This window comes from Bombina bombina, chromosome 2 (assembly GCF_027579735.1).
Source record: "Bombina bombina isolate aBomBom1 chromosome 2, aBomBom1.pri, whole genome shotgun sequence".
Taxonomy (NCBI): Eukaryota; Metazoa; Chordata; class Amphibia; order Anura; family Bombinatoridae; genus Bombina; species Bombina bombina.
Window position 1 is genome coordinate 1411343464 of NC_069500.1, and position 24498 is coordinate 1411367961.

General features: G+C 41.3%; 1 protein-coding gene across 2 annotated transcripts in view; it reads right to left on the bottom strand.

Moving 5' to 3' along the window:
* Nucleotides 1–23631, bottom strand: part of EXOC6B (exocyst complex component 6B) — a 1420949-nt gene extending 1397318 nt beyond the window's left edge. For both annotated transcript variants that reach the window (XM_053704356.1, XM_053704355.1), the window contains exon 1: nt 23519–23631. In XM_053704356.1, coding sequence (XP_053560331.1) covers nt 23519–23607 — 89 coding nt within the window. In that variant the 5' untranslated portion in view covers nt 23608–23631. The remainder of the gene's footprint in view (nt 1–23518) is intronic.
* Between the last annotated feature and the right edge of the window lie 867 nt (nt 23632–24498).

Sequence of the window (24498 nt, forward strand, 5' to 3'; positions counted from 1 at the left end):
CCGTGATTTGTCATAATTGTGATGATTATGGCTTACAGCTCATGAAAACCCCAAATCCACAATCTCAGAAAATTAGAATATTACATGCAATCAATAAAACAAGGATTGTACATAGAATAATATCGGACCTCTGAAAAGTATAAGCATGCATACTGTATGTACTCAGTACTTGGTTTGGGCCCCTTTTGCAGCAATTACTGCCTCAAAGCGGCGTGGCATGGAAGCTATCAGCCTGTGGCACTGCTGAGGTGTTATGGAAGACCAGGATGCTTCAATAGCAGCCTTCAGCTCTTCTGCATTGTTCGGTCTCATGTCTCTCATCTTTCTCTTGGCAATGCCCCATAGATTCTCTATGGGGTTCAGGTCAGGTGAGTTTGCTGGCCAATCAAGCACAGTAATCCCACAGTCATTGAACCAGGTTTTGGTGCTTTTGGCAGTGTGGGCAGGTGCCAAGTCCTGCTGGAAAATGAAGTCAGCATCCCCATAGAGCTCATCTGCAGAAGGAAGCATGAAGTGCTCCAAAATCTCCTGGTAGACGGCTGCGTTGACCCTGGACTTAAGGACAGCACAGTGGACCAACACCAGCAGATGACATGGCTCCCCAAATCAACACAGACTGTCGAAACTTCACACTGGACTTCAAGCATCTTGCAGTGTGTGCCTCTCCACTCTTCCTCCATACTCTGGATCCTTGGTTTCCAAATGAGATGCAAAATTTGCTCTCATCAGAAAAGAGGACTTTGGACCACTGAGCAACAGACCAGGTCTGTTTTTCTTTAGCCCAGGTAAGACGCTTCTGACGTTGTTTGGGAGTGGCTTGACAAGAGGAATACGACATTTGAAGCCCATGTCCAGGATCCGTCTGTGTGTGGTGGCTCTTGTTGCACTGACCAACACTTTTGAATGGCCTTTTCCTGACAATCCTCTCCAGGCTGCGGTCTTCCCTGCTGCTTGTGCACCTTTTTATTCCACACTTTTCCCTTCCACATAATTTTCTATTAATGTGCTTTGATACAGCACTTTGGGAACATCCAACTTCTTTTGCAATTACCTTTTGAGACTTATGGAGGGTGTAAATGATGGTTTTCTGCACAACTGTCAGGTCAGCAGTCTTTCCCATGATTGTGATTCCTACTGAACCAGACTGAGAGGCCATTTAAAGGCTCAGGAACCCTTTGCAGGTGTTATGGCTTAATTAGCTGATTAGAGTGGGACACTGAGCCTAGAATATTGCACCCTTTTACAATATTCTAATTTTCTGAGATTGTGGATTTGGGGTTTTCATGAGCTGTAAGCCATAATCATCACAATTATGCCAAATCACGGCTTGAACTATCTTGCTTTGCATGTAATGAGTCTATCTCATATATTAGTTTCACCTTTTAAGTTGCATTGGTGAAATAAATGAACTTTTGCACGATATTCTAATTTTTCGAGTTTCACCTGTACATATCACAGCAGTTATAAACACTATTTAAAGGGGCATAATACGAAATGTGCATGAGTAGTACATTTTATTGTTGAATAAAAGCATTTTGCAATATACCTAGCAAAAATGCTTCTAGTAAAAGTTATGTTTAAAGAGACAGTATACATCAATTTTCATATAACTGCATGTAATAGACACTACTATAAAGAAGAAATCTAAAAATCCAGTATAAAACCTTTTACAAACTTAATTATAAGATACCAGTTTAGCACTGTTGATGAAATTAGACTGGGAAACCCATTAAAAGGGGCTGAGCAAGCAGGAAGAGCAGACACTTCTCCCTTTCCTGCATGTCAAAAGACCCATTACACAAACAGGAGCAAGCAGTAATATGTAGACATCAGTATACATCTGGTAGTGTGGGGCTTGGTTAGAGGTCTGAAAATCAGCACAATGTTATTAAATCATAAGCAAAGCTATACATTGTTACAAAAACACTCCCAGATGGGCTATATAAATGGTTTTCCTACAAAACATTTATGCAAAGAAAAATCTAGTATACAGTGTCCCTTTAAAGCAACATACCTCCCACAACAGGGCAGATGAGGACCACCCAGAACAAACTATGGCTACCCTGGAGTGTGGTTGTACAACCGGGGGGAGAGAGGTCAGGATGGTCTATGAATGTGACTAAACAACAGCAAATGAGCTATTCAGCACTAGCTGTGACTGAGCGGTAATCTCCGTGATGAAGTGCAAAAATACAGGGTAGAATATCCTTAAGTTAGGAGTATTGAAAACAGAATTTATGTTTACCTGATAAATTACTTTCTCCAACGGTGTGTCCGGTCCACGGCGTCATCCTTACTTGTGGGATATTCTCCTCCCCAACAGGAAATGGCAAAGAGCCCAGCAAAGCTGGTCACATGATCCCTCCTAGGCTCCGCCTACCCCAGTCATTCGACCGACGTTAAGGAGGAATATTTGCATAGGAGAAACCATATGGTACCGTGGTGACTGTAGTTAAAGAAAATAAATTATCAGACCTGATTAAAAAAACCAGGGCGGGCCGTGGACCGGACACACCGTTGGAGAAAGTAATTTATCAGGTAAACATAAATTCTGTTTTCTCCAACATAGGTGTGTCCGGTCCACGGCGTCATCCTTACTTGTGGGAACCAATACCAAAGCTTTAGGACACGGATGAAGGGAGGGAGCAAATCAGGTCACCTAAATGGAAGGCACCACGGCTTGCAAAACCTTTCTCCCAAAAATAGCCTCAGAAGAAGCAAAAGTATCAAACTTGTAAAATTTGGTAAAAGTGTGCAGTGAAGACCAAGTCGCTGCCCTACATATCTGATCAACAGAAGCCTCGTTCTTGAAGGCCCATGTGGAAGCCACAGCCCTAGTGGAATGAGCCGTGATTCTTTCGGGAGGCTGCCGTCCGGCAGTCTCGTAAGCCAATCTGATGATGCTTTTAATCCAAAAAGAGAGAGAGGTAGAAGTTGCTTTTTGACCTCTCCTTTTACCGGAATAAACAACAAACAAGGAAGATGTTTGTCTAAAATCCTTTGTAGCATCTAAATAGAATTTTAGAGCGCGAACAACATCCAAATTGTGCAACAAACGTTCCTTCTTTGAAACTGGTTTCGGACACAGAGAAGGTACGATAATCTCCTGGTTAATGTTTTTGTTAGAAACAACTTTTGGAAGAAAACCAGGTTTAGTACGTAAAACCACCTTATCTGCATGGAACACCAGATAAGGAGGAGAACACTGCAGAGCAGATAATTCTGAAACTCTTCTAGCAGAAGAAATTGCAACTAAAAACAAAACTTTCCAAGATAATAACTTAATATCAACGGAATGTAAGGGTTCAAACGGAACCCCCTGAAGAACTGAAAGAACTAAGTTGAGACTCCAAGGAGGAGTCAAAGGTTTGTAAACAGGCTTAATTCTAACCAGAGCCTGAACAAAGGCTTGAACATCTGGCACAGCTGCCAGCTTTTTGTGAAGTAACACAGACAAGGCAGAAATCTGTCCCTTCAGGGAACTAGCAGATAATCCTTTTTCCAATCCTTCTTGAAGGAAGGATAGAATCTTAGGAATCTTAACCTTGTCCCAAGGGAATCCTTTAGATTCACACCAACAGATATATTTTTTCCAAATTTTGTGGTAAATCTTTCTAGTTACAGGCTTTCTGGCCTGAACAAGAGTATCGATAACAGAATCTGAGAACCCTCGCTTCGATAAGATCAAGCGTTCAATCTCCAAGCAGTCAGCTGGAGTGAAACCAGATTCGGATGTTCGAACGGACCCTGAACAAGAAGGTCTCGTCTCAAAGGTAGCTTCCAAGGTGGAGCCGATGACATATTCACCAGATCTGCATACCAAGTCCTGCGTGGCCACGCAGGAGCTATCAAGATCACCGACGCCCTCTCCTGATTGATCCTGGCTACCAGCCTGGGGATGAGAGGAAACGGCGGGAACACATAAGCTAGTTTGAAGGTCCAAGGTGCTACTAGTGCATCCACTAGAGCCGCCTTGGGATCCCTGGATCTGGACCCGTAGCAAGGAACTTTGAAGTTCTGACGAGAGGCCATCAGATCCATGTCTGGAATGCCCCACAGCTGAGTGACTTGGGCAAAGATTTCCGGATGGAGTTCCCACTCCCCCGGATGCAATGTCTGACGACTCAGAAAATCCGCTTCCCAATTTTCCACTCCTGGGATGTGGATAGCAGACAGGTGGCAGGAGTGAGACTCCGCCCATAGAATGATTTTGGTCACTTCTTCCATCGCTAGGGAACTCCTTGGTCCCCCCTGATGGTTGATGTACGCAACAGTTGTCATGTTGTCTGATTGAAACCGTATGAACTTGGCCCTCGCTAGCTGAGGCCAAGCCTTGAGAGCATTGAATATCGCTCTCAGTTCCAGAATATTTATCGGTAGAAGAGATTCTTCCCGAGACCAAAGACCCTGAGCTTTCAGGGATCCCCAGACCGCGCCCCAGCCCATCAGACTGGCGTCGGTCGTGACGATGACCCACTCCGGTCTGCGGAATGTCATCCCTTGTGACAGGTTGTCCAGGGACAGCCACCAACGGAGTGAGTCTCTGGTCCTCTGATTTACTTGTATCTTCGGAGACAAGTCTGTATAGTCCCCATTCCACTGACTGAGCATGCACAGTTGTAATGGTCTTAGATGAATGCGCGCAAAAGGAACTATGTCCATTGCCGCTACCATCAAACCGATCACTTCCATGCACTGCGCTATGGAAGGAAGAGGAACGGAATGAAGTATCCGACAAGAGTCTAGAAGTTTTGTTTTTCTGGCCTCTGTCAGAAAAATCCTCATTTCTAAGGAGTCTATTATTGTTCCCAAGAAGGGAACCCTTGTTGACGGAGATAGAGAACTCTTTTCCACGTTCACTTTCCATCCGTGAGATCTGAGAAAGGCCAGGACAATGTCCGTGTGAGCCTTTGCTTGAGGAAGGGACGACGCTTGAATCAGAATGTCGTCCAAGTAAGGTACTACAGCAATGCCCCTTGGTCTTAGCACAGCTAGAAGGGACCCTAGTACCTTTGTGAAAATCCTTGGAGCAGTGGCTAATCCGAAAGGAAGCGCCACGAACTGGTAATGCTTTTCCAGGAATGCGAACCTTAGGAACCGATGATGTTCCTTGTGGATAGGAATATGTAGATACGCATCCTTTAAATCCACTGTGGTCATGAATTGACCTTCCTGGATGGAAGGAAGAATAGTTCGAATGGTTTCCATCTTGAACGATGGAACCTTGAGAAACTTGTTTAAGATCTTGAGATCTAAGATTGGTCTGAACGTTCCCTCTTTTTTGGGAACTATGAACAGATTGGAGTAGAACCCCATCCCTTGTTCTCTTAATGGAACAGGATGAATCACTCCCATTTTTAACAGGTCTTCTACACAATGTAAGAATGCCTGTCTTTTTATGTGGTCTGAAGACAACTGAGACCTGTGGAACCTCCCCCTTGGGGGAAGCCCCTTGAATTCCAGAAGATAACCTTGGGAGACTATTTCTAGCGCCCAAGGATCCAGAACATCTCTTGCCCAAGCCTGAGCGAAGAGAGAGAGTCTGCCCCCCACCAGATCCGGTCCCGGATCGGGGGCCAACATTTCATGCTGTCTTGGTAGCAGTGGCAGGTTTCTTGGCCTGCTTTCCATTGTTCCAGCCTTGCATTGGTCTCCAAGCTGGCTTGGCTTGAGAAGTATTACCCTCTTGCTTAGAGGACGTAGCACTTTGGGCTGGTCCATTTCTACGAAAGGGACGAAAATTAGGTTTATTTTTTGCCTTGAAAGGCCGATCCTGAGGAAGGGCGTGGCCCTTACCCCCAGTGATATCAGAGATAATCTCTTTCAAGTCAGGGCCAAACAGCGTTTTCCCCTTGAAAGGAATGTTAAGTAGCTTGTTCTTGGAAGACGCATCAGCTGACCAAGATTTCAACCAAAGCGCTCTGCGCGCCACAATAGCAAACCCAGAATTCTTAGCCGCTAACCTAGCCAATTGCAAAGTGGCGTCTAGGGTGAAAGAATTAGCCAATTTGAGAGCATTGATTCTGTCCATAATCTCCTCATAAGGAGGAGAATCACTATCGACCGCCTTTATCAGCTCATCGAACCAGAAACATGCGGCTGTAGCTACAGGGACAATGCATGAAATTGGTTGTAGAAGGTAACCCTGCTGAACAAACATCTTTTTAAGTAAACCTTCTAATTTTTTATCCATAGGATCTTTGAAAGCACAACTATCCTCTATGGGTATAGTGGTGCGTTTGTTTAAAGTGGAAACCGCTCCCTCGACCTTGGGGACTGTCTGCCATAAGTCCTTTCTGGGGTCGACCATAGGAAACAATTTTTTAAATATGGGGGGAGGGACGAAAGGAATACCGGGCCTTTCCCATTCTTTATTAACAATGTCCGCCACCCGCTTGGGTATAGGAAAAGCTTCTGGGAGCCCCGGGACCTCTAGGAACTTGTCCATTTTACATAGTTTCTCTGGGATGACCAACTTGTCACAATCATCCAGAGTGGATAATACCTCCTTAAGCAGAATGCGGAGATGTTCCAACTTAAATTTAAACGTAATCACATCAGGTTCAGCTTGTTGAGAAATCTTCCCTGAATCAGTAATTTCTCCCTCAGACAAAACCTCCCTGGCCCCATCAGACTGGGTTAGGGGCCCTTCAGAACCATTATTATCAGCGTCGTCATGCTCTTCAGTATCTAAAACAGAGCAGTCGCGCTTACGCTGATAAGTGTTCATTTTGGCTAAAATGTTTTTGACAGAATTATCCATTACAGCCGTTAATTGTTGCATAGTAAGGAGTATTGGCGCGCTAGATGTACTAGGGGCCTCCTGAGTGGGCAAGACTCGTGTAGACGAAGGAGGGAATGATGCAGTACCATGCTTACTCCCCTCACTTGAGGAATCATCTTGGGCATCATTGTCATTGTCACATAAATCACATTTATTTAAATGAATGGGAATTCTGGCTTCCCCACATTCAGAACACAGTCTATCTGGTAGTTCAGACATGTTAAACAGGCATAAACTTGATAACAAAGTACAAAAAACGTTTTAAAATAAAACCGTTACTGTCACTTTAAATTTTAAACTGAACACACTTTATTACTGTAATTGCGAAAAAACATGAAGGAATTGTTCAAAATTCACCAAATTTTCACCACAGTGTCTTAAAGCCTTAAAAGTATTGCACACCAAATTTGGAAGCTTTAACCCTTAAAATAACGGAACCGGAGCCGTTTTTAACTTTAACCCCTTTACAGTCCCTGGTATCTGCTTTGCTGAGACCCAACCAAGCCCAAAGGGGAATACGATACCAAATGACGCCTTCAGAAAGTCTTTTCTAAGTATCAGAGCTCCTCTCACATGCGACTGCATGTCATGCCTCTCAAAAACAAGTGCGCAACACCGGAGCGAAAATGAGGCTCTGCCTATGATTTGGGAAAGCCCCTAAAGAATAAGGTGTCTAAAACAATGCCTGCCGATATTATTATATCAAAATACCCAGAATAAATGATTCCTCAAGGCTAAATATGTGTTAATAATGAATCGATTTAGCCCAGAAACAGTCTACAGTCTTAATAAGCCCTTGTGAAGCCCTTATTTACGATCTTAATAAACATGGCTTACCGGATCCCATAGGGAAAATGACAGCTTCCAGCATTACATCGTCTTGTTAGAATGTGTCATACCTCAAGCAGCAAGAGACTGCACACTGTTCCCCCAACTGAAGTTAATTGCTCTCAACAGTCCTGTGTGGAACAGCCATGGATTTTAGTGACGGTTGCTAAAATCATTTTCCTCATACAAACAGAAATCTTCATCTCTTTTCTGTTTCTGAGTAAATAGTACATACCAGCACTATTTCAAAATAACAAACTCTTGATTGAATAATAAAAACTACAGTTAAACACTAAAAAACTCTAAGCCATCTCCGTGGAGATGTTGCCTGTACAACGGCAAAGAGAATGACTGGGGTAGGCGGAGCCTAGGAGGGATCATGTGACCAGCTTTGCTGGGCTCTTTGCCATTTCCTGTTGGGGAGGAGAATATCCCACAAGTAAGGATGACCCCGTGGACCGGACACACCTATGTTGGAGAAAGTGTCCGCTTACGATATATATCAGTGTAGATCCGCTAGCTCAGAACAATTCACCTCCTTGAGGTAACAAGCACCAGTCCTTCAGCTGCGTTCCTCCTCTGTACTCCGGTACAAGCACATCCGGGTTAGGGTTCACTATCTTGTTATGTGGTTTGACAAAATTACTATTTTTCCCTGTCTGTAAGTCACAATTTTCTCTGCCTGTGTCTTTGGGTATTTTTTATTTTGTGTTCTAAAATGCAAATAGACTATATTTATTTAAAACATATATTGCTTTTCTGGTTACAGTACTGTAATATCTTTCTGAGGGTACTATGTTTACAAAAGTATTAAGTTATATAAAACTACATTTAGGCAACATGTATATTATTAGCGCATTCTGATCTTTCGTGAGGATCCGAATTCGGAAGTAAGCAACGTCTCATGCCCTTCAGATATTTTCGTAGCAGAGTTGATTCCTGTAAAAGATCCCCACACTAAGATCTCTGCAAATCCAGATCTTAGAGTGGGGATCTTTTACAAAAATCATTGCGGCTGCGAAAATATCCGAAGGGCATAAGCCACTGCTTACTTCCGCATTCGGATCATCACGAAAATTCAGAATGAGCATCCCTAATAAATATTGCCTACGTGATATAATATATTGTTGCTTACGGTTCCATTTTCCTTCTAATTTTTCTCATTTTAAAGATGCAAATATTCCAAAATCCAAACCTTTTCCGGTCCCTGGTAGTTTGAATAAAGGGGTTTTATTTACCTGTACCCGGTTTCACTTTGATAAAGAGGGATAGAGGAAGTGACTGTAGAGCTGGTAAATGACTATCCTACAGAATATGAGATGATGTGGAGCTCTAAAAAAAAAAAAAATCACTGTAAAGCAAGTATCAGCGTTAAACTCCAGCATGCTTCAATGGACTTTAAGATTAGACTTTCATGATTCAGACAGAGCATGTCATTTTATCTTGCTTTTTTCACCTGCTATTGTTTGTTGAAAAGCACACCTAGATAGTCTAAGGAGTAGCAATGCACTACTGGGAGCAAGCTGCTGATTGATGGCTGCACATATACGGCTCTTGTCATTGGCTCATCCAATGTGCTCAGCTAGCTCCCAGTAGTGCATTGCAGCTTATTCAACAAAAGAATAACAAGAGAATGATACAAATTTGATTATAGAAGTAAAATAAAAACTTCAATAGACAAGGAATATGAATGTGTTTTCCATTTCTCTTTAAAGAGGATTTCGGTCTGAGTTTAAAAGTGATCTGATTGGCGTAAACTAACTAAGCAGAAAAAGCATAGGAGCGGCAATGAATTTATATTAAAAAAAAAAAAACACAGTAAGATAATCTCACTAAGAAGGTCAAACTGAACCAAAACAACAAAGCAGTGAATCCCCCAAAAAACACGCTAAACAACACTACTATTTATAGCAAAGAACTGCAAGGTTTTAGCAATACATTGAGTTCACTGATATTTGAATAGTCACAATTACACAGAAAAAAATACATTCAAGGGAAACTTTATCCTCCTGCATTGGCATCTTTGGACACATAGCGGGGTCACATGAGCAGGCCAGCAATCACACATTCAAGACACAGTTCCTGCTTCCTAACCTGGAGATAAATAACCCCAAACTCACTCTTTCAGGGTAATTGACAGACCCTACTCTCACAAGACTGGTAGAGAGAGCAGGGGAAGGATTTCACTAGAGATTTTGTGCAATCGTAAATATGATCAAGTAATACTGCATTGCTATTGGCCATTGCAGATGGACAGGTTGTCTACTTGATACATTTTCCTCTCAACATGGCTAAGATTTTGGTCTAGAGTAGACCAGGGATGACGAACACATAAGAATTAGGCTGGGCGATATGGGCAAAAAAAATATCGTGATTTTTAATAATAAAAAAAAAAACACGATTGCGATTTATTATTATTATTTATAGAGCGCCAACAGATTCCGCAGCACTGATTTAATCGCGATTTTCTTATAAATGACTATAACACCTTTATTTTGCATTCTAAAGTTTATTTAACACTACAGAATCTTAATGTACATGTTTCTCAATGTCCAATACACTCTTGGAGCATAAAAATACAAACCACAAAATAGTTCAAATAAAATTAGCTGCCTGTGATGTGATTAAATAGTAGCCACTAGCCAGTTATTGGGTCTTATGACACACAACATTGTCATGTTTTCTTGGACAGTCATTCTAACAGTGGTATGATTAACAAACGAAGCAGTGTAAGCCACATTTTAAATTTTATATATATATATATATATATATATATATATATATATATATATATATATATATATATATATATATATATATATATATATATATATATATATATATATTTTTTTTTTCATTCTTTTTTTAAACATTTTAATTTGATTGAAAATGAGCCCTGCTCCTGTCCAGGAATCCATTACAGCCATATAGCAGTAGTTGTGGGGGGCTGCTCCTTTCAGAAATGCTGTGCCTTGCTGATATAAATACATTGTAGATGCAGTTAAGTTAACCCAGCAGCAGAGGGGACTGCAGTTTTAGCCTTTTTGGGAGCCGTGGGGTTAACTGCATCTGCTATGTATTTGAGCCGTTTCTCAGAGAGCAGGAGAATGTGTGGGAGGTTCCAAAATGTTTACATACCCTAAGTTTCAGACTGCAGACATCCCTAGGGGGAAATATAAGTAAGTGGCTTAACCTCCTCTTCATTCCTGCATGGGCTCTGCTTTTAGATTTCTAGATTGATCCGATCAGCTGCTTATGAGAACAGAAAGTGAAAGTAAAAGAGCCATTTTACAAATGCGTGCTAAAAGCAATCACTAGATGGAGCTGGTATGCAAGAAATCACAAATAAATGAATGCATTACAGCCACTTCTAAAGGAATTTTATATGTAGGAAAAAATCGTGACTCCTCACGGTTTTAAATCGCATATGCGATTAATCGTGCAGTCCTAATATGAATATATTTATTTTTAGCATGCAACATTTAGAAAAACTATTTGTCACTGTAAATCGCTAAGAAAATACCTTTGCTGGGTACATGCCACGGAGATATAGATATATAAATAATGTATCCACACAGTAACCAAATATGAACCGACTGCAGATAATATTTATATGTGAAGTATGGAAGAGAAGCCCCACACTACATAAGTACACACAGCAAACCGTATAACCAGCGACATTAGATCAGAAGCAGACTACACACAGCAAACCGTATAACCAGCGACATTAGATCAGAAGCAGACTACACACAGCAAACCGTATAACCAGCGACATTAGATCAGAAGCAGACTACACACAGCAAACCGTATAACCAGCGACATTAGATCAGAAGCAGACTACACACAGCAAACCGTATAACCAGCGACATTAGATCAGAAGCAGACTACACACAGCAAACCGTATAACCAGCGACATTAGATCAGAAGCAGACTACACACAGCAAACCGTATAACCAGCGACATTAGATCAGAAGCAGACTACACACAGCAAACCGTATAACCAGCGACATTAGATCAGAAGCAGACTACACACAGCAAACCGTATAACCAGCGACATTAGATCAGAAGCAGACTACACACAGCAAACAGTATAACCAGCGACATTAGATCAGAAGCAGACTACACACAGCAAACCGTATAACCAGCGACATTAGATCAGAAGCAGACTACACACAGCAAACCGTATAACCAGTGACATTAGATCAGAAGCAGACTACACACAATCTGGACTACACTACAATCTGGAAGAGCAGGAGATGTGACTTCACAAAGCACACACAGATGTATGAGGTAATTACCATAAAGAAACTGTAATATTTCTGTCTCAAGGCTCAACAAATTCCATGCACCCTAGCACCTAAAATTGTACTGTCAGCTCCTAATTGTTATTGTTTAATCTGCACACGCCCTTTCCACACTACGAAAGCTCTCTTCTACTTTTAGCCCTGTTCTGCCAAACCCTACCTTAAAGATACAGTAAACACTGAGATTGTAATAAAAAAATCTTTAAAATATACTTTTATTTATTTTGCGCCCTTTCCATTACAAAAGTGTACAAACAGCTACATTTAGCCACCAATAAGCAAGTGTAACCCAGGTTCTGAACGAAAAATGGGACAGCTCCTAAGCTTTACATTCCTGCTTTTTAAATAAAGATAGCAAGAGAACGAACAAAAAATTATAATAGGAGTAAATTAGAAAGTTGCTTAAAACTGCTTGCTTTGTCTGAGCCATGAGGGTTTAGTATCCCTTTAAGACAGGCATCTTCTTTATTCAGATGCACGAAGCCACAAGGATGTATTATTTATTTAGCTTTCCTTCCTCCTCCTTACAAATTGTTCCACTGCAGGGGTGCCTTTTCTGCAAATCTGACCTTCTCTCGCTTCCCCTAGTTGATTTGGCTGCAGCACACTCTGCACATCTCTTGCCTTGGATTTGGAGATGATGGTCTCACAAGAACTTGCTCGCTGTAATTTACCAAGCAGCGGTCACCAGACCGCTGCTTCCTTAAGCTCTTCGCCACCTCTAAGGTGGCGAAATTCAATTTCCGCGGTCGAGTCCGACCAAGGAGATTGACAGCTCCGGCCCGCGCGTGATTGCACGCGAGCGCAAAATTGCGCTTGTGTGCAATGGTGATTACCTGCGGGTAAATTCGCCCCGCCACAGGCGAGCTGAGGTGCACCTCAGCTGAATCATACAGACATTTTGTGTTACTTAAACACTGTATATTCAGTGCAAGATACAGTATATCTTTTTAACCCACTGCAACAGATGGTTGCTTCAGATCTGTGCTAGCCAATGCATTCATACGGTTTTTAAAATCCACCAACAAATATTTTCTAGCATTTAACACAAATTGTGTGCATTAGCAATCCTTTATATCTCAAAAGTCAGCACTCTCTGGTCTTAGTAGTAGAAAACAGCGTAGTTTATTTAGTGACGTTTCGGGGAATGTTCCCCTTCATCACACCGGTCAGATAATATTCCCCGAAACGTCACTAAATAAACTACGCTGTTTTCTACTACTAAGACCAGAGAGTGCTGACTTTTGCTTTTTATATCATATCCCTATTCAAGCACCTTGGCATGTGAAGGACTGTTTGTGAGAGTGCACCTTAGTGTCCACTGGTTTTTATATATATATATATATATATATATATATATATATATATATATATGGCATCTAGATCAGACATATGTTTTCTTGTAGTACAGGCGCCAATGAACCTTAGTTTGGTCATGCCTTCAGCAACCTACAGTGTGAGATTGGACAATCGGTTGATTGGCTGTTTGAGTATGTTACGATAAGCTTGGATTCGTATTGACTGTGTGTACCTGTGATGGGTATTAGCTGTGCCATATTTTATTATGATGATTAACACTGCGGCAGGTTCTTGTGAATACTGGGCTATTGACAGCAATGTCCGGGTTATTGCCGGTCCACCCTGTATAGATTTGGTGTACCTATGATGGGCATTAATTGTGCCCTATTTTTTGATGGTGACTTGTACAGCGGCAGGTACTTGTGCAAATTGGGTTACTGACAGCACTGTCTGTGTCATCGCGGGTCCACCTATTAGAGCAAAGGGGCGTCTTGTTTTGTGTCTTAAAACAGGAGGTGCGATATAGGTAGCCTATCACGATTAGAGGGCGTGATAATTATAACACTGCGGCTATGGAAAAAGGGAATGTTACGATCTGGTGAAGTGTCCTATGACATTAACTGTTTATTGTTATTAAAAGGGACAGTAAAGTGAAAACTAAACTTTCATGATTCAGATAGGGCATGCAATTTTAAACAACTTTCCAATGTACTTTTATCATCAAATTTGCTTTGTTCCCTTGGTGGTATTTTTTAAAAGCTAAACCTAGCTAGGCTCAAACTGATTTCTAAACAGTTGAAAACCGCCTCCTAGCTCAGAGCATTTTGAAAGTTTTTCACAGTTAGACTGTGCTAGTTCACATGTGTCATATAGATAACATTGTGCTCACTCCCGTGAAGTTATTTAGGAGTCTTCACCGATTGACTACACTGCATGTCTGTCAAAGGCACTTAGATAAGGAGGCTGTCTGCAAAGGCTTAGATACAAGGTAATCACAGATGTAAAAACTATATTAATATAACTGTGTTGGTAATGCAAAAATGGGGAATGGGTAATAAAGGGATTATCTATCTTTTTAAATAAGAAACATTTTGGTGTAGACTGTCCCTTTAAGGCTATGGGAATACTCAGGACATATAGTAGTTGGATTTGGCGTTAATTATTATTTTTTCGATCCGGTGAATAGCTGCGATCACCTATGTAAGGTGTGAATTGTGTTGACAGCAGCATTGTTTTCTCTATTGACACAACCAATGAGAAATGAGGGGCGTTTTTTTGCCGACAATACTAGGTGGTGGATGATCCGATTTTCTAAATTAAGGGGTGTAGGTTCGGATCTTTGGATCATAAACATGATGAATTTGAGCAGTGCCAATACATATTCATATTTTTATTTACACACATATTGAGTGATAGCAACAGTGTTTTTTTGTCACATTACATAACATACACAGGAGAAGTTTTTTCACCTTGTTATATTTGTATTTTTCTAAACTGCATGATGGTTTAGTCTTAATGTTTTGCACACGGTCTCCTATGATTGGAGGCTCAACAGGGGGAGGGTTTGTTAGGCCTTTATAAGTTTGCTCACTTGCACTATTTGATTGTCAGAAGAAGGGACGCTACAGGTCCCGAAACGTTACACAAATAAATATTTGGCTTGATGGCAGAAGACCAGTGAGTGCTTTGAATTATTTGACATTGTATACTCCCTGAGAGCACCCTGGCAGTTGTGGAGTGGTGGTGAGAGTGCATATACTGAGAACAATATAATATAATATAATATATATAATCTGGATTCTTCATCTTAGTTAAAAACAAAGCTTTATTTATACCAACGTTAAAAGTCAGCTAGATTCACCGAGCTGACTTTTAACGTTGGTATAAATAAAGCTTAGTTTTTAACTAAGATGAAGAATCCAGCCGTTTTTTTTTTTTTTGGGGGGGGGTTTGCAACGTATTGTATCCTCATACACCTGGCGTTTTCTCCACTTAAATTTGGGCCGTTTCATATTTTTGGTGCATAGCGATCAGGCGTATACAGTGACAGTTTGTCTGTAGATGAGCACAGCAAACAGAGTGGATCAGATGTAACAAGCATACCAACAACAGAGGATTGTTCTAGCCTGAAGGTCTACCATATTGGAATACAGGGGAAGGAGCCTGGAGCAGGAGCCGTGCTATTCCCGAGGGACCGGGGATCATTTGGACTCTGGGTAGGTGAGCCCGCTCTGTGTACCGTGAAAGGCAAAATCTGTTAAACCCCACTGCTTCAAGGTAGGAGCCCTGAACGGGGCAGGCTGCAAGAGACATGGTTTCCTTTCCACCGTTTACTGGAGTTATGTGATAGATGCTCGGTTTTGTGTTTGTTTACTCCTCTCCTGCCTGACGCTTACCCACAACCATAACTATACTTTATCAACGTTGTGTTTGAGCTGAGCTATAGTGCCTTTGTATTTTTGATGTGCTTAGTAACGCCAAGAAAAGCAAAAGGACAAAGTAGATTAAAATGTTTGAAATACTTTGCAGCACCCTCTTGTGAAATATTTCAAGATCCCCTCTTTTGGTTGAAGGGGAAATAAATAAATAAAATGCGAGTTGTATACACACACTACACACCAAAAATTGTGTGGCTATACAAAAAAAATCCTAGATTTTGAACAAATTTGTCAAGCCCTGATATCAAGGCTCAACAAATCCAGGTGCCAGTAAGACACTGGTTCCTAGATGTTTATCTATGGCTGCTAACCTTTTGACTTATTTTCCATATATCAATTTAATATATAAATACCGCTGTCTGGCAACTAAAAGTACTGGCTCCTGAATTTTAAACACATTTATAGACCCCTGTGTATATTTTATGTGAAATTGATGTGCCCATGCTGAAAAATATATAATTTTCGTTGTTCATGCTCATGGGGCATGTTGTTGTTCACAAACAGCTACAGGAGTTGTCCTCCTTAGTGAGTAATCTGTCCATAGGCAAGGGTAGTGCACAAACATTTTACAAAAACAAAACTAACTGGGGTAATATGTAACATTCATTTGTGGTATATTATGTGGACACTGCAGACCAAGGCACTTCAGAGTCCTTCCCTGTTATTTCCATAAATAAGGTAACTCACATTTACTATATAAAATAAATGTACATGAAAAATACATTCTGCAGGGCTACAGACTTGCATTGACGTTTTAAGAAAAGTAGCGACAATGTATTAGCCTACATAAAGGATTACTTTCTGTTATAATTTTTAAGCTAAACAACTAACATATTAAATTTAATAAACATTAATTAAAACCTACTGACCTATATTTTCTCCAAAACGAAGTTTCATAACGTTCTAAAAGTTATATCTTTTATTCGCCGATGATGTCACGTTATCCTGCCCACTATTTTCAGCACTGAGTGTTCAAAATACTTAAACCAATAACTTTGTGTTTAAAGCGCCATTTTGAAACCTAGGTATTGTAAACGGATTGGTACAGAGCAAAGGATACCCACGGAGTGGGTTTGGAAAACAATTAAATTTGCAGACAAGATTTCTGATATACGGTAGAGATATGTTAATGAAATGCTATTGATAAAAAGCGTATTTGGGGTAGTTAGTAAAAGGCATAGAAAATATTTACTTACAGTGGCCCTTTAAATAATAGCACATTGTGCTAACGTAACATAAGGCAACACATACAAACATTTTATTTGATTGTGTACCGCAGGCTGTTTACAAACATCAATGGCTAGTTACAGTAAAGTCACACAGAATGACGTTAGGAGGGGAACTCACGCACAATGAGAAATCACTATCACATGTACACAATTAGGGATATTACAAGTTAAAAGGGGGTTTGCTCAACAAGTTTCTATCAAGCAAATAAAAGAGCACTATTAAAACATGTTAAAGGGATAGTAAACACCAAAAATTCTATTGTTTAAAATTATAGATAATCCCTTTATTTACCAACACTGTTATATTAATATACTTTTTAGCTCTGTAATTACCTTGTATCTAAGCTTCTGCTGACTGCCTCCTTATCTCAGATTTTTTGAAAGACTTGCATTTTAGGCAATTAGTGCCGACTCTTAAATAACTTCCCGTGCATGGGCACAGTGTTATTTATATGAAAAACATGAACTAACGCCCTCTAGCTGTGAAAACCTGTCAAATGCGTTTAAATTAGAGGCGGCCTTCAAGGGCTTAGACATTAGCCTACAACTAAGAATAACAAAAGAACAAAGCAAATTTGATGATAGAAGTAAATTAGAAAGTTGTTTAAAATTACATACCCTTTAACACCACTTCATTTGTGCTAAAAAAGGTTAACATTTGGACTTTGAAATCAGAAGGAAGTGTACAGCAGGTTGCTGATACAAATACTACTAGCTATGGGACAAGCACAAGTAAAGGCAAGTGCTGTGTAGCTTAAAGGGACATTAAACACTTTGAAAACAGCTAATGAAAGTTTAAAAAAACTCACTTGTGTTATTATCAGACTAATATTTTCATTGAATGCATCATATCTAGCATTTATTTAGTATTTAATGTCCCCTTAAATGGACACTAAACACACATTTTTTCTTTCATGATTCAGATAGAGCAGCAATTTTAAACAATTTTAAACAACTTTCTAATTTACTCCCATTATCAAAAAATGTTCGATCTCTTGCTATCTTTATTTAAAAAGCAGGAATACAAAGATTAGCATACGGCCCGTTTTAGGTTCAGCACCCTGGATAGCGCTTGCTTATTGGTGGCTACATTTAGCTACTAATAAGCAAGCGTAACCCAGGTTCTGAACTAAAAATAGGCCGGCTCCTAAGCTTTACATTCCGGTTTTTAAATAAAGATAGCAAGAGAACAAAGAAAAATTAATAGGAATAAATTCGAAAGCTGCTCAAAATTTCTACTGCATACTGCACTTCTTTAAAAAACCATCAATTATTTGCTCTAAAAGTTATAAATGTCACCAAGACAGTGAAAGTCTTGTTTAAGTAGCTGACCATGATGGCGATTATATGAAACAAGCAGCTTAGAAACAAATATCCCAACATCACACAGCTGCTACATTTTATAGACTAACACCTCAGTCAGTGAGCTCACTGCATATAACACTGAGTGCAGAAAAGCATTAGCCTGTCTGCTTGTCGATACCTCCGCCCCCAGCACTAGACACCTGTTGAAAGTCTGTCATGAAACCAGGATGGCCTGCTCATCCGTCTCACCCATCTCATTACTGACAATAGAAAATGCTTTTTTTGTATAATCCTATACCACTGAAATAACAGCACTTAGGTGAGGGGATCAATACCACAGTGTGCTGCCCCTGGCCTCGTGCGTTAATTGGCAGCAAAGTACCACTGTGCTCCTCTGCATTACACACAAAAGCTTTACCCCTTCCCATATCCCTCTTCCTCGTGTGTGTGACAGACAGGACTTTCATATCTTTACCATTATTCTCACACTGAGTAGTGTCTCTTTACGAGAGACTCTTCTGTGTGCCGGTATACTGTCAGACTCGCAGCTCCCTATATGCATGTCTACTGCCAGACTCTGTGCTGAGTACATTGCCAGGACTCTATGCTCCCTATATGTGTCTCTTTTGTCAGACTCTCTGTGCCTGCACACTGTCAGACTCTATGCCTGTATACTTAATGGCAGACTCTTTGCTCCCTAAATGTGTCTTTTCTGTCAGACTCTCTATGCCTGTTTACTTAGTCAGACTATCAGCTCCCTATATATGTCTCTCCTGTCAGACTCTTAGTGCAGAGTACACTGTCAGACTCTACTTCCTATATGTATCTCTTCTGTCAGACTCTCAGTGCAGAGTACACTTTCAGACTCTCTGCTCCCTATATATATATATATATATATGTCTTCTGTCAGACTCTCTGCTAACCATATGTCTTCTGTCAGACTCTCTGCTAACCATATGTCTTCTGTCAGACTCTCTGCTAACCATATGTCTTCTGTCAGACTCTCTGCTAACCATATGTCTTCTGTCAGACTCTCTGCTAACCATATGTCTTCTGTCAGACTCTCTGCTAACCATATGTCTTCTGTCAGACTCTCTGCTAACCATATGTCTTCTGTCAGACTCTCTGCTAACCATATGTCTTCTGTCAGACTCTCTGCTAACCATATGTCTTCTGTCAGACTCTCTGCTAACCATATGTCTTCTGTCAGACTCTCTGCTAACCATATGTCTTCTGTCAGACTCTCTGCTAACCATATGTCTTCTGTCAGACTCTCTGCTAACCATATGTCTTCTGTCAGACTCTCTGCTAACCATATGTCTTCTGTCAGACTCTCTGCTAACCATATGTCTTCTGTCAGACTCTCTGCTAACCATATGTCTTCTGTCAGACTCTCTGCTAACCATATGTCTTCTGTCAGACTCTCTGCTAACCATATGTCTTCTGTCAGACTCTCTGCTAACCATATGTCTTCTGTCAGACTCTCTGCTAACCATATGTCTTCTGTCAGACTCTCTGCTAACCATATGTCTTCTGTCAGACTCTCTGCTAACCATATGTCTTCTGTCAGACTCTCTGCTAACCATATGTCTTCTGTCAGACTCTCTGCTAACCATATGTCTTCTGTCAGACTCTCTGCTAACCATATGTCTTCTGTCAGACTCTCTGCTAACCATATGTCTTCTGTCAGACTCTCTGCTAACCATATGTCTTCTGTCAGACTCTCTGCTAACCATATATGTCTTCTGTCAGACTCTCTGCTAACCATATATGTCTTCTGTCAGACTCTCTGCTAACCATATATGTCTTCTGTCAGACTCTCTGCTAACCATATATATGTCTTCTGTCAGACTCTCTGCTAACCATATATATGTCTTCTGTCAGACTCTCTGCTAACCATATATGTCTTCTGTCAGACTCTCTGCTAACCATATATGTCTTCTGTCAGACTCTCTGCTAACCATATATGTCTTCTGTCAGACTCTCTGCTAACCATATATGTCTTCTGTCAGACTCTCTGCTAACCATATATGTCTTCTGTCAGACTCTCTGCTAACCATATATGTCTTCTGTCAGACTCTCTGCTAACCATATATGTCTTCTGTCAGACTCTCTGCTAACCATATATATGTCTTCTGTCAGACTCTCTGCTAACCATATATATGTCTTCTGTCAGACTCTCTGCTAACCATATATGTCTTCTGTCAGACTCTCTGCTAACCATATATGTCTTCTGTCAGACTCTCTGCTAACCATATATGTCTTCTGTCAGACTCTCTGCTAACCATATATGTCTTCTGTCAGACTCTCTGCTAACCATATATGTCTTCTGTCAGACTCTCTGCTAACCATATATGTCTTCTGTCAGACTCTCTGCTAACCATATATGTCTTCTGTCAGACTCTCTGCTAACCATATATGTCTTCTGTCAGACTCTCTGCTAACCATATGTCTTCTGTCAGACTCTCTGCTAACCATATGTCTTCTGTCAGACTCTCTGCTAACCATATGTCTTCTGTCAGACTCTCTGCTAACCATATGTCTTCTGTCAGACTCTCTGCTAACCATATGTCTTCTGCCAGACTCTCTGCTAACCATGTCTTCTGTCAGACTCTCAGTGCAGAGTATAATGTCAGACTCTCTGCTAACCATATATGTCTTCTGTCAGACTCTCAGTGCAGAGTACACTGTCAGACTCACTGCTCCCTATATGTGTTTCTTCTGTCAGACTCAGTGCAGAGTACACTGTCAGACTCTCTGCTCCCTATATGCGTCTCTCCTGTCAGACTAAGTGCACAGTACAATGTCAGACTCTCTGCTAACCATATATGTCTTCTGTCAGACTCTCAGTGCAGAGTACACTGTCAGACTCTGTTCCCTATATGTGTCTCTCCTGTCAGACTCTCTGCTAACCATATATGTCTTCTGTCAGACTCTCAGCGCAGAGTACACTGTCAGACTCTGTTCCCTATATGTGTCTCTCCTGTCAGACTCTCTGCTAACCATATATGTCTTCTGTCAGACTCTCAGCGCAGAGTACACTGTCAGACTCTGTTACCTATATGTGTCTCTCCTGTCAGACTCTCTGCTAACCATATATGTCTTCTGTCAGACTCTCAGTGCAGAGTACACTGTCAGACTCACTGCTCCCTATATGTGTTTCTTCTGTCAGACTCTCAGTGCAGAGTACACTGTCAGACTCTCTGCTCCCTATATGCGTCTCTCCTGTCAGACTCTCAATGCCGAGTACACTGTCAGACTCTCTGCTCCCTATATGCGTCTCTCCTGTCAGACTCTCAATGCAGAGTACACTGTCAGACTCTCTGCTCCCTATATGCGTCTCTCCTGTCAGACTCTCAATGCAGAGTACACTGTCAGACTCTCTGCTCCCTATATATGTATCTCTTCTGTCAGACTCTCAGTGCAGAGTACACTGTCAGACTCTCTGTTCCCTATATGTGTCTCTCCTGTCAGACTAAGTGCACAGTACAATGTCAGACTCTCTGCTAACCATATATGTCTCCTGTCAGACTCTCAGTGCAGAGTACACTGTGCAGAGTACACTGTCAGACTCTCTGCTCCCTATATGTGTCTCTCCTGTCAGCCTCTCTGCTAACCATATATGTCTTCTGTCAGACTCTCAGTGCAGAGTACACTGTCAGACTCTCTGTTCCCTATATGTGTCTCTCCTGTCAGACTAAGTGCACAGTACAATGTCAGACTCTCTGCTAACCATATATGTCTCCTGTCAGACTCTCAGTGCAGAGTACACTGTCAGACTCTCTGCTAACCATATATGTCTCCTGTCAGACTCTCAGTGCAGAGTACACTGTCAGACTCTCTGCTAACCATATATGTCTTCTGTCAGACTCTCAGTGCAGAGTACACTGTCAGACTCTCTGTTCCCTATATGTGTCTCTCCTGTCAGACTAAGTGCACAGTACAATGTCAGACTCTCTGCTAACCATATATGTCTCCTGTCAGACTCTCAGTGCAGAGTACACTGTCAGACTCTCTGCTAACCATATATGTCTTCTGTCAGACTCTCAATGCAGAGTACACTGTCAGACTCACTGCTCCCTATATGTGTTTCTTCTGTCAGACTCTCAGTGCAGAGTACACTGTCAGACTCTCTGCTCCCTATATGTGTTTCTTCTGTCAGACTCTCAGTGCAGAGTACACTGTCAGACTCTCTGCTCCCTATATGCGTCTCTCCTGTGAGACTCTCAATGCAGAGTACACTGTCAGACTCTCTGCTCCCTATATGCGTCTCTCCTGTCAGACTCTCAATGCAGAGTACACTGTCAGACTCTCTGTTCCCTATATGCGTCTCTCCTGTCAGACTCTCAATGCAGAGTACACTGTCAGACTCTCTGCTCCCTATATGCGTCTCTCCTGTCAGACTCTCAATGCAGAGTACACTGTCAGACTCTCTGCTCCCTATATATGTATCTCTTCTGTCAGACTCTCAGTGCAGAGTACACTGTCAGACTCTCTGTTCCCTATATGTGTCTCTCCTGTCAGACTAAGTGCACAGTACAATGTCAGACTCTCTGCTAACCATATATGTCTCCTGTCAGACTCTCAGTGCAGAGTACACTGTCAGACTCTCTGCTAACCATATATGTCTTCTGTCAGACTCTCAGTGCAGAGTACACTGTCAGACTCTCTGTTCCCTATATGTGTCTCTCCTGTCAGACTAAGTGCACAGTACAATGTCAGACTCTCTGCTAACCATATATGTCTCCTGTCAGACTCTCAGTGCAGAGTACACTGTCAGACTCTCTGCTAACCATATATGTCTCCTGTCAGACTCTCAGTGCAGAGTACAGTCAGACTCTCTGCTAACCATATATGTCTTCTGTCAGACTCTCAGTGCAGAGTACACTGTCAGACTCTCTGTTCCCTATATGTGTCTCTCCTGTCAGACTCTCTGCTAACCATATATGTCTTCTGTCAGACTCTCAGCGCAGAGTACACTGTCAGACTCTCTGTTCCCTATATGTGTCTCTCCTGTCAGACTCTCTGCTAACCATATATGTCTCCTGTCAGACTCTCAGTGCAGAGTACAGTCAGACTCTCTGCTAACCATATATGTCTTCTGTCAGACTCTCAGTGCAGAGTACACTGTCAGACTCTCTGTTCCCTATATGTGTCTCTCCTGTCAGACTCTCTGCTAACCATATATGTCTTCTGTCAGACTCTCAGCGCAGAGTACACTGTCAGACTCTCTGCTCCCTGTCTGTCCTGCCAGGCTCTGTCTCCCGCGAGTGCTGTAACTAACAGACACTGCCTTTGTCAGGCTGCCCCTCTCCCTCCCCGTGCTCTTACCGCAGTGTAGGCCCAATACACGCCGTCTCCGTGCTCTCTATCTCCCGTAAAATACGCTCATGTTCGGTTGCCGACTCCAACTCCGCCATGTCTGCGAAACTGCAGTGTTTGTGTCCCACCACTGACTGCGTCATCACGCACGCTACATCAGCATCCTAAACCCTGCGACGGTCCGTGCATAGCATCTCGGGAATTGTAGTCTTTTCAGATTCTCCCCGTTCCCTAATGAACCGCTTGTATTACCTGAGTTACTAAACAGTTGTTCCCTTATTGTATGGGGCTTACAATAGGGAATGAGAATTTATTTTAGAGAAAGTTTGAGCTGTTTCAGGATTTCCCACTAAATATAAAATGTATATCATGTCATATGGTTCTCAATCACATTTGGAAAAAAAAATACATATTATATAAGTTTGCAGAGTTGTTAAAATGTATTTTTATTTGCATAAAAAAGGACATGGTTGGTAAGGACAGCGCCCACAGCTCTATTGGTAATAATAAACAGTAAACAAGCCTCACAACAACGAAAACAAAGAAGAACGACATGAAACTCAACATTTTCTTTCATGATTTAGACAAAAACATACAATTTTAAACAACTTTCCAATTTACGTCTATTGTTTCATTTGCTTCCTTCTCTTGTTATCCTTTGCTGAAAGGTTTAAGAGAATTCAGGAGCAGCAAAGAACGTAGGTTCTAGCTGCTGATTGGTGGCTGCATATATATACCAATTGTAATTGGTTCCCCCATGTGTTCAGTTAGAAACCAGTAGTGCACTACTGCTCCTTCAACAAATGATACCAAGAGAATGAAGCACATTTGATAATAGAAGTAAACTGGAAAGTTATTTAAAATTGTATGTTCTACCTAAATCATAAAATACATTTTTTGGGTTTCATGTCCCTTAAAAACTCTCACCCACATATTCTGCAAGTGCTCCTATGGTCTTTCCTTACCTTTACACAACTCCTGTTTTTTGT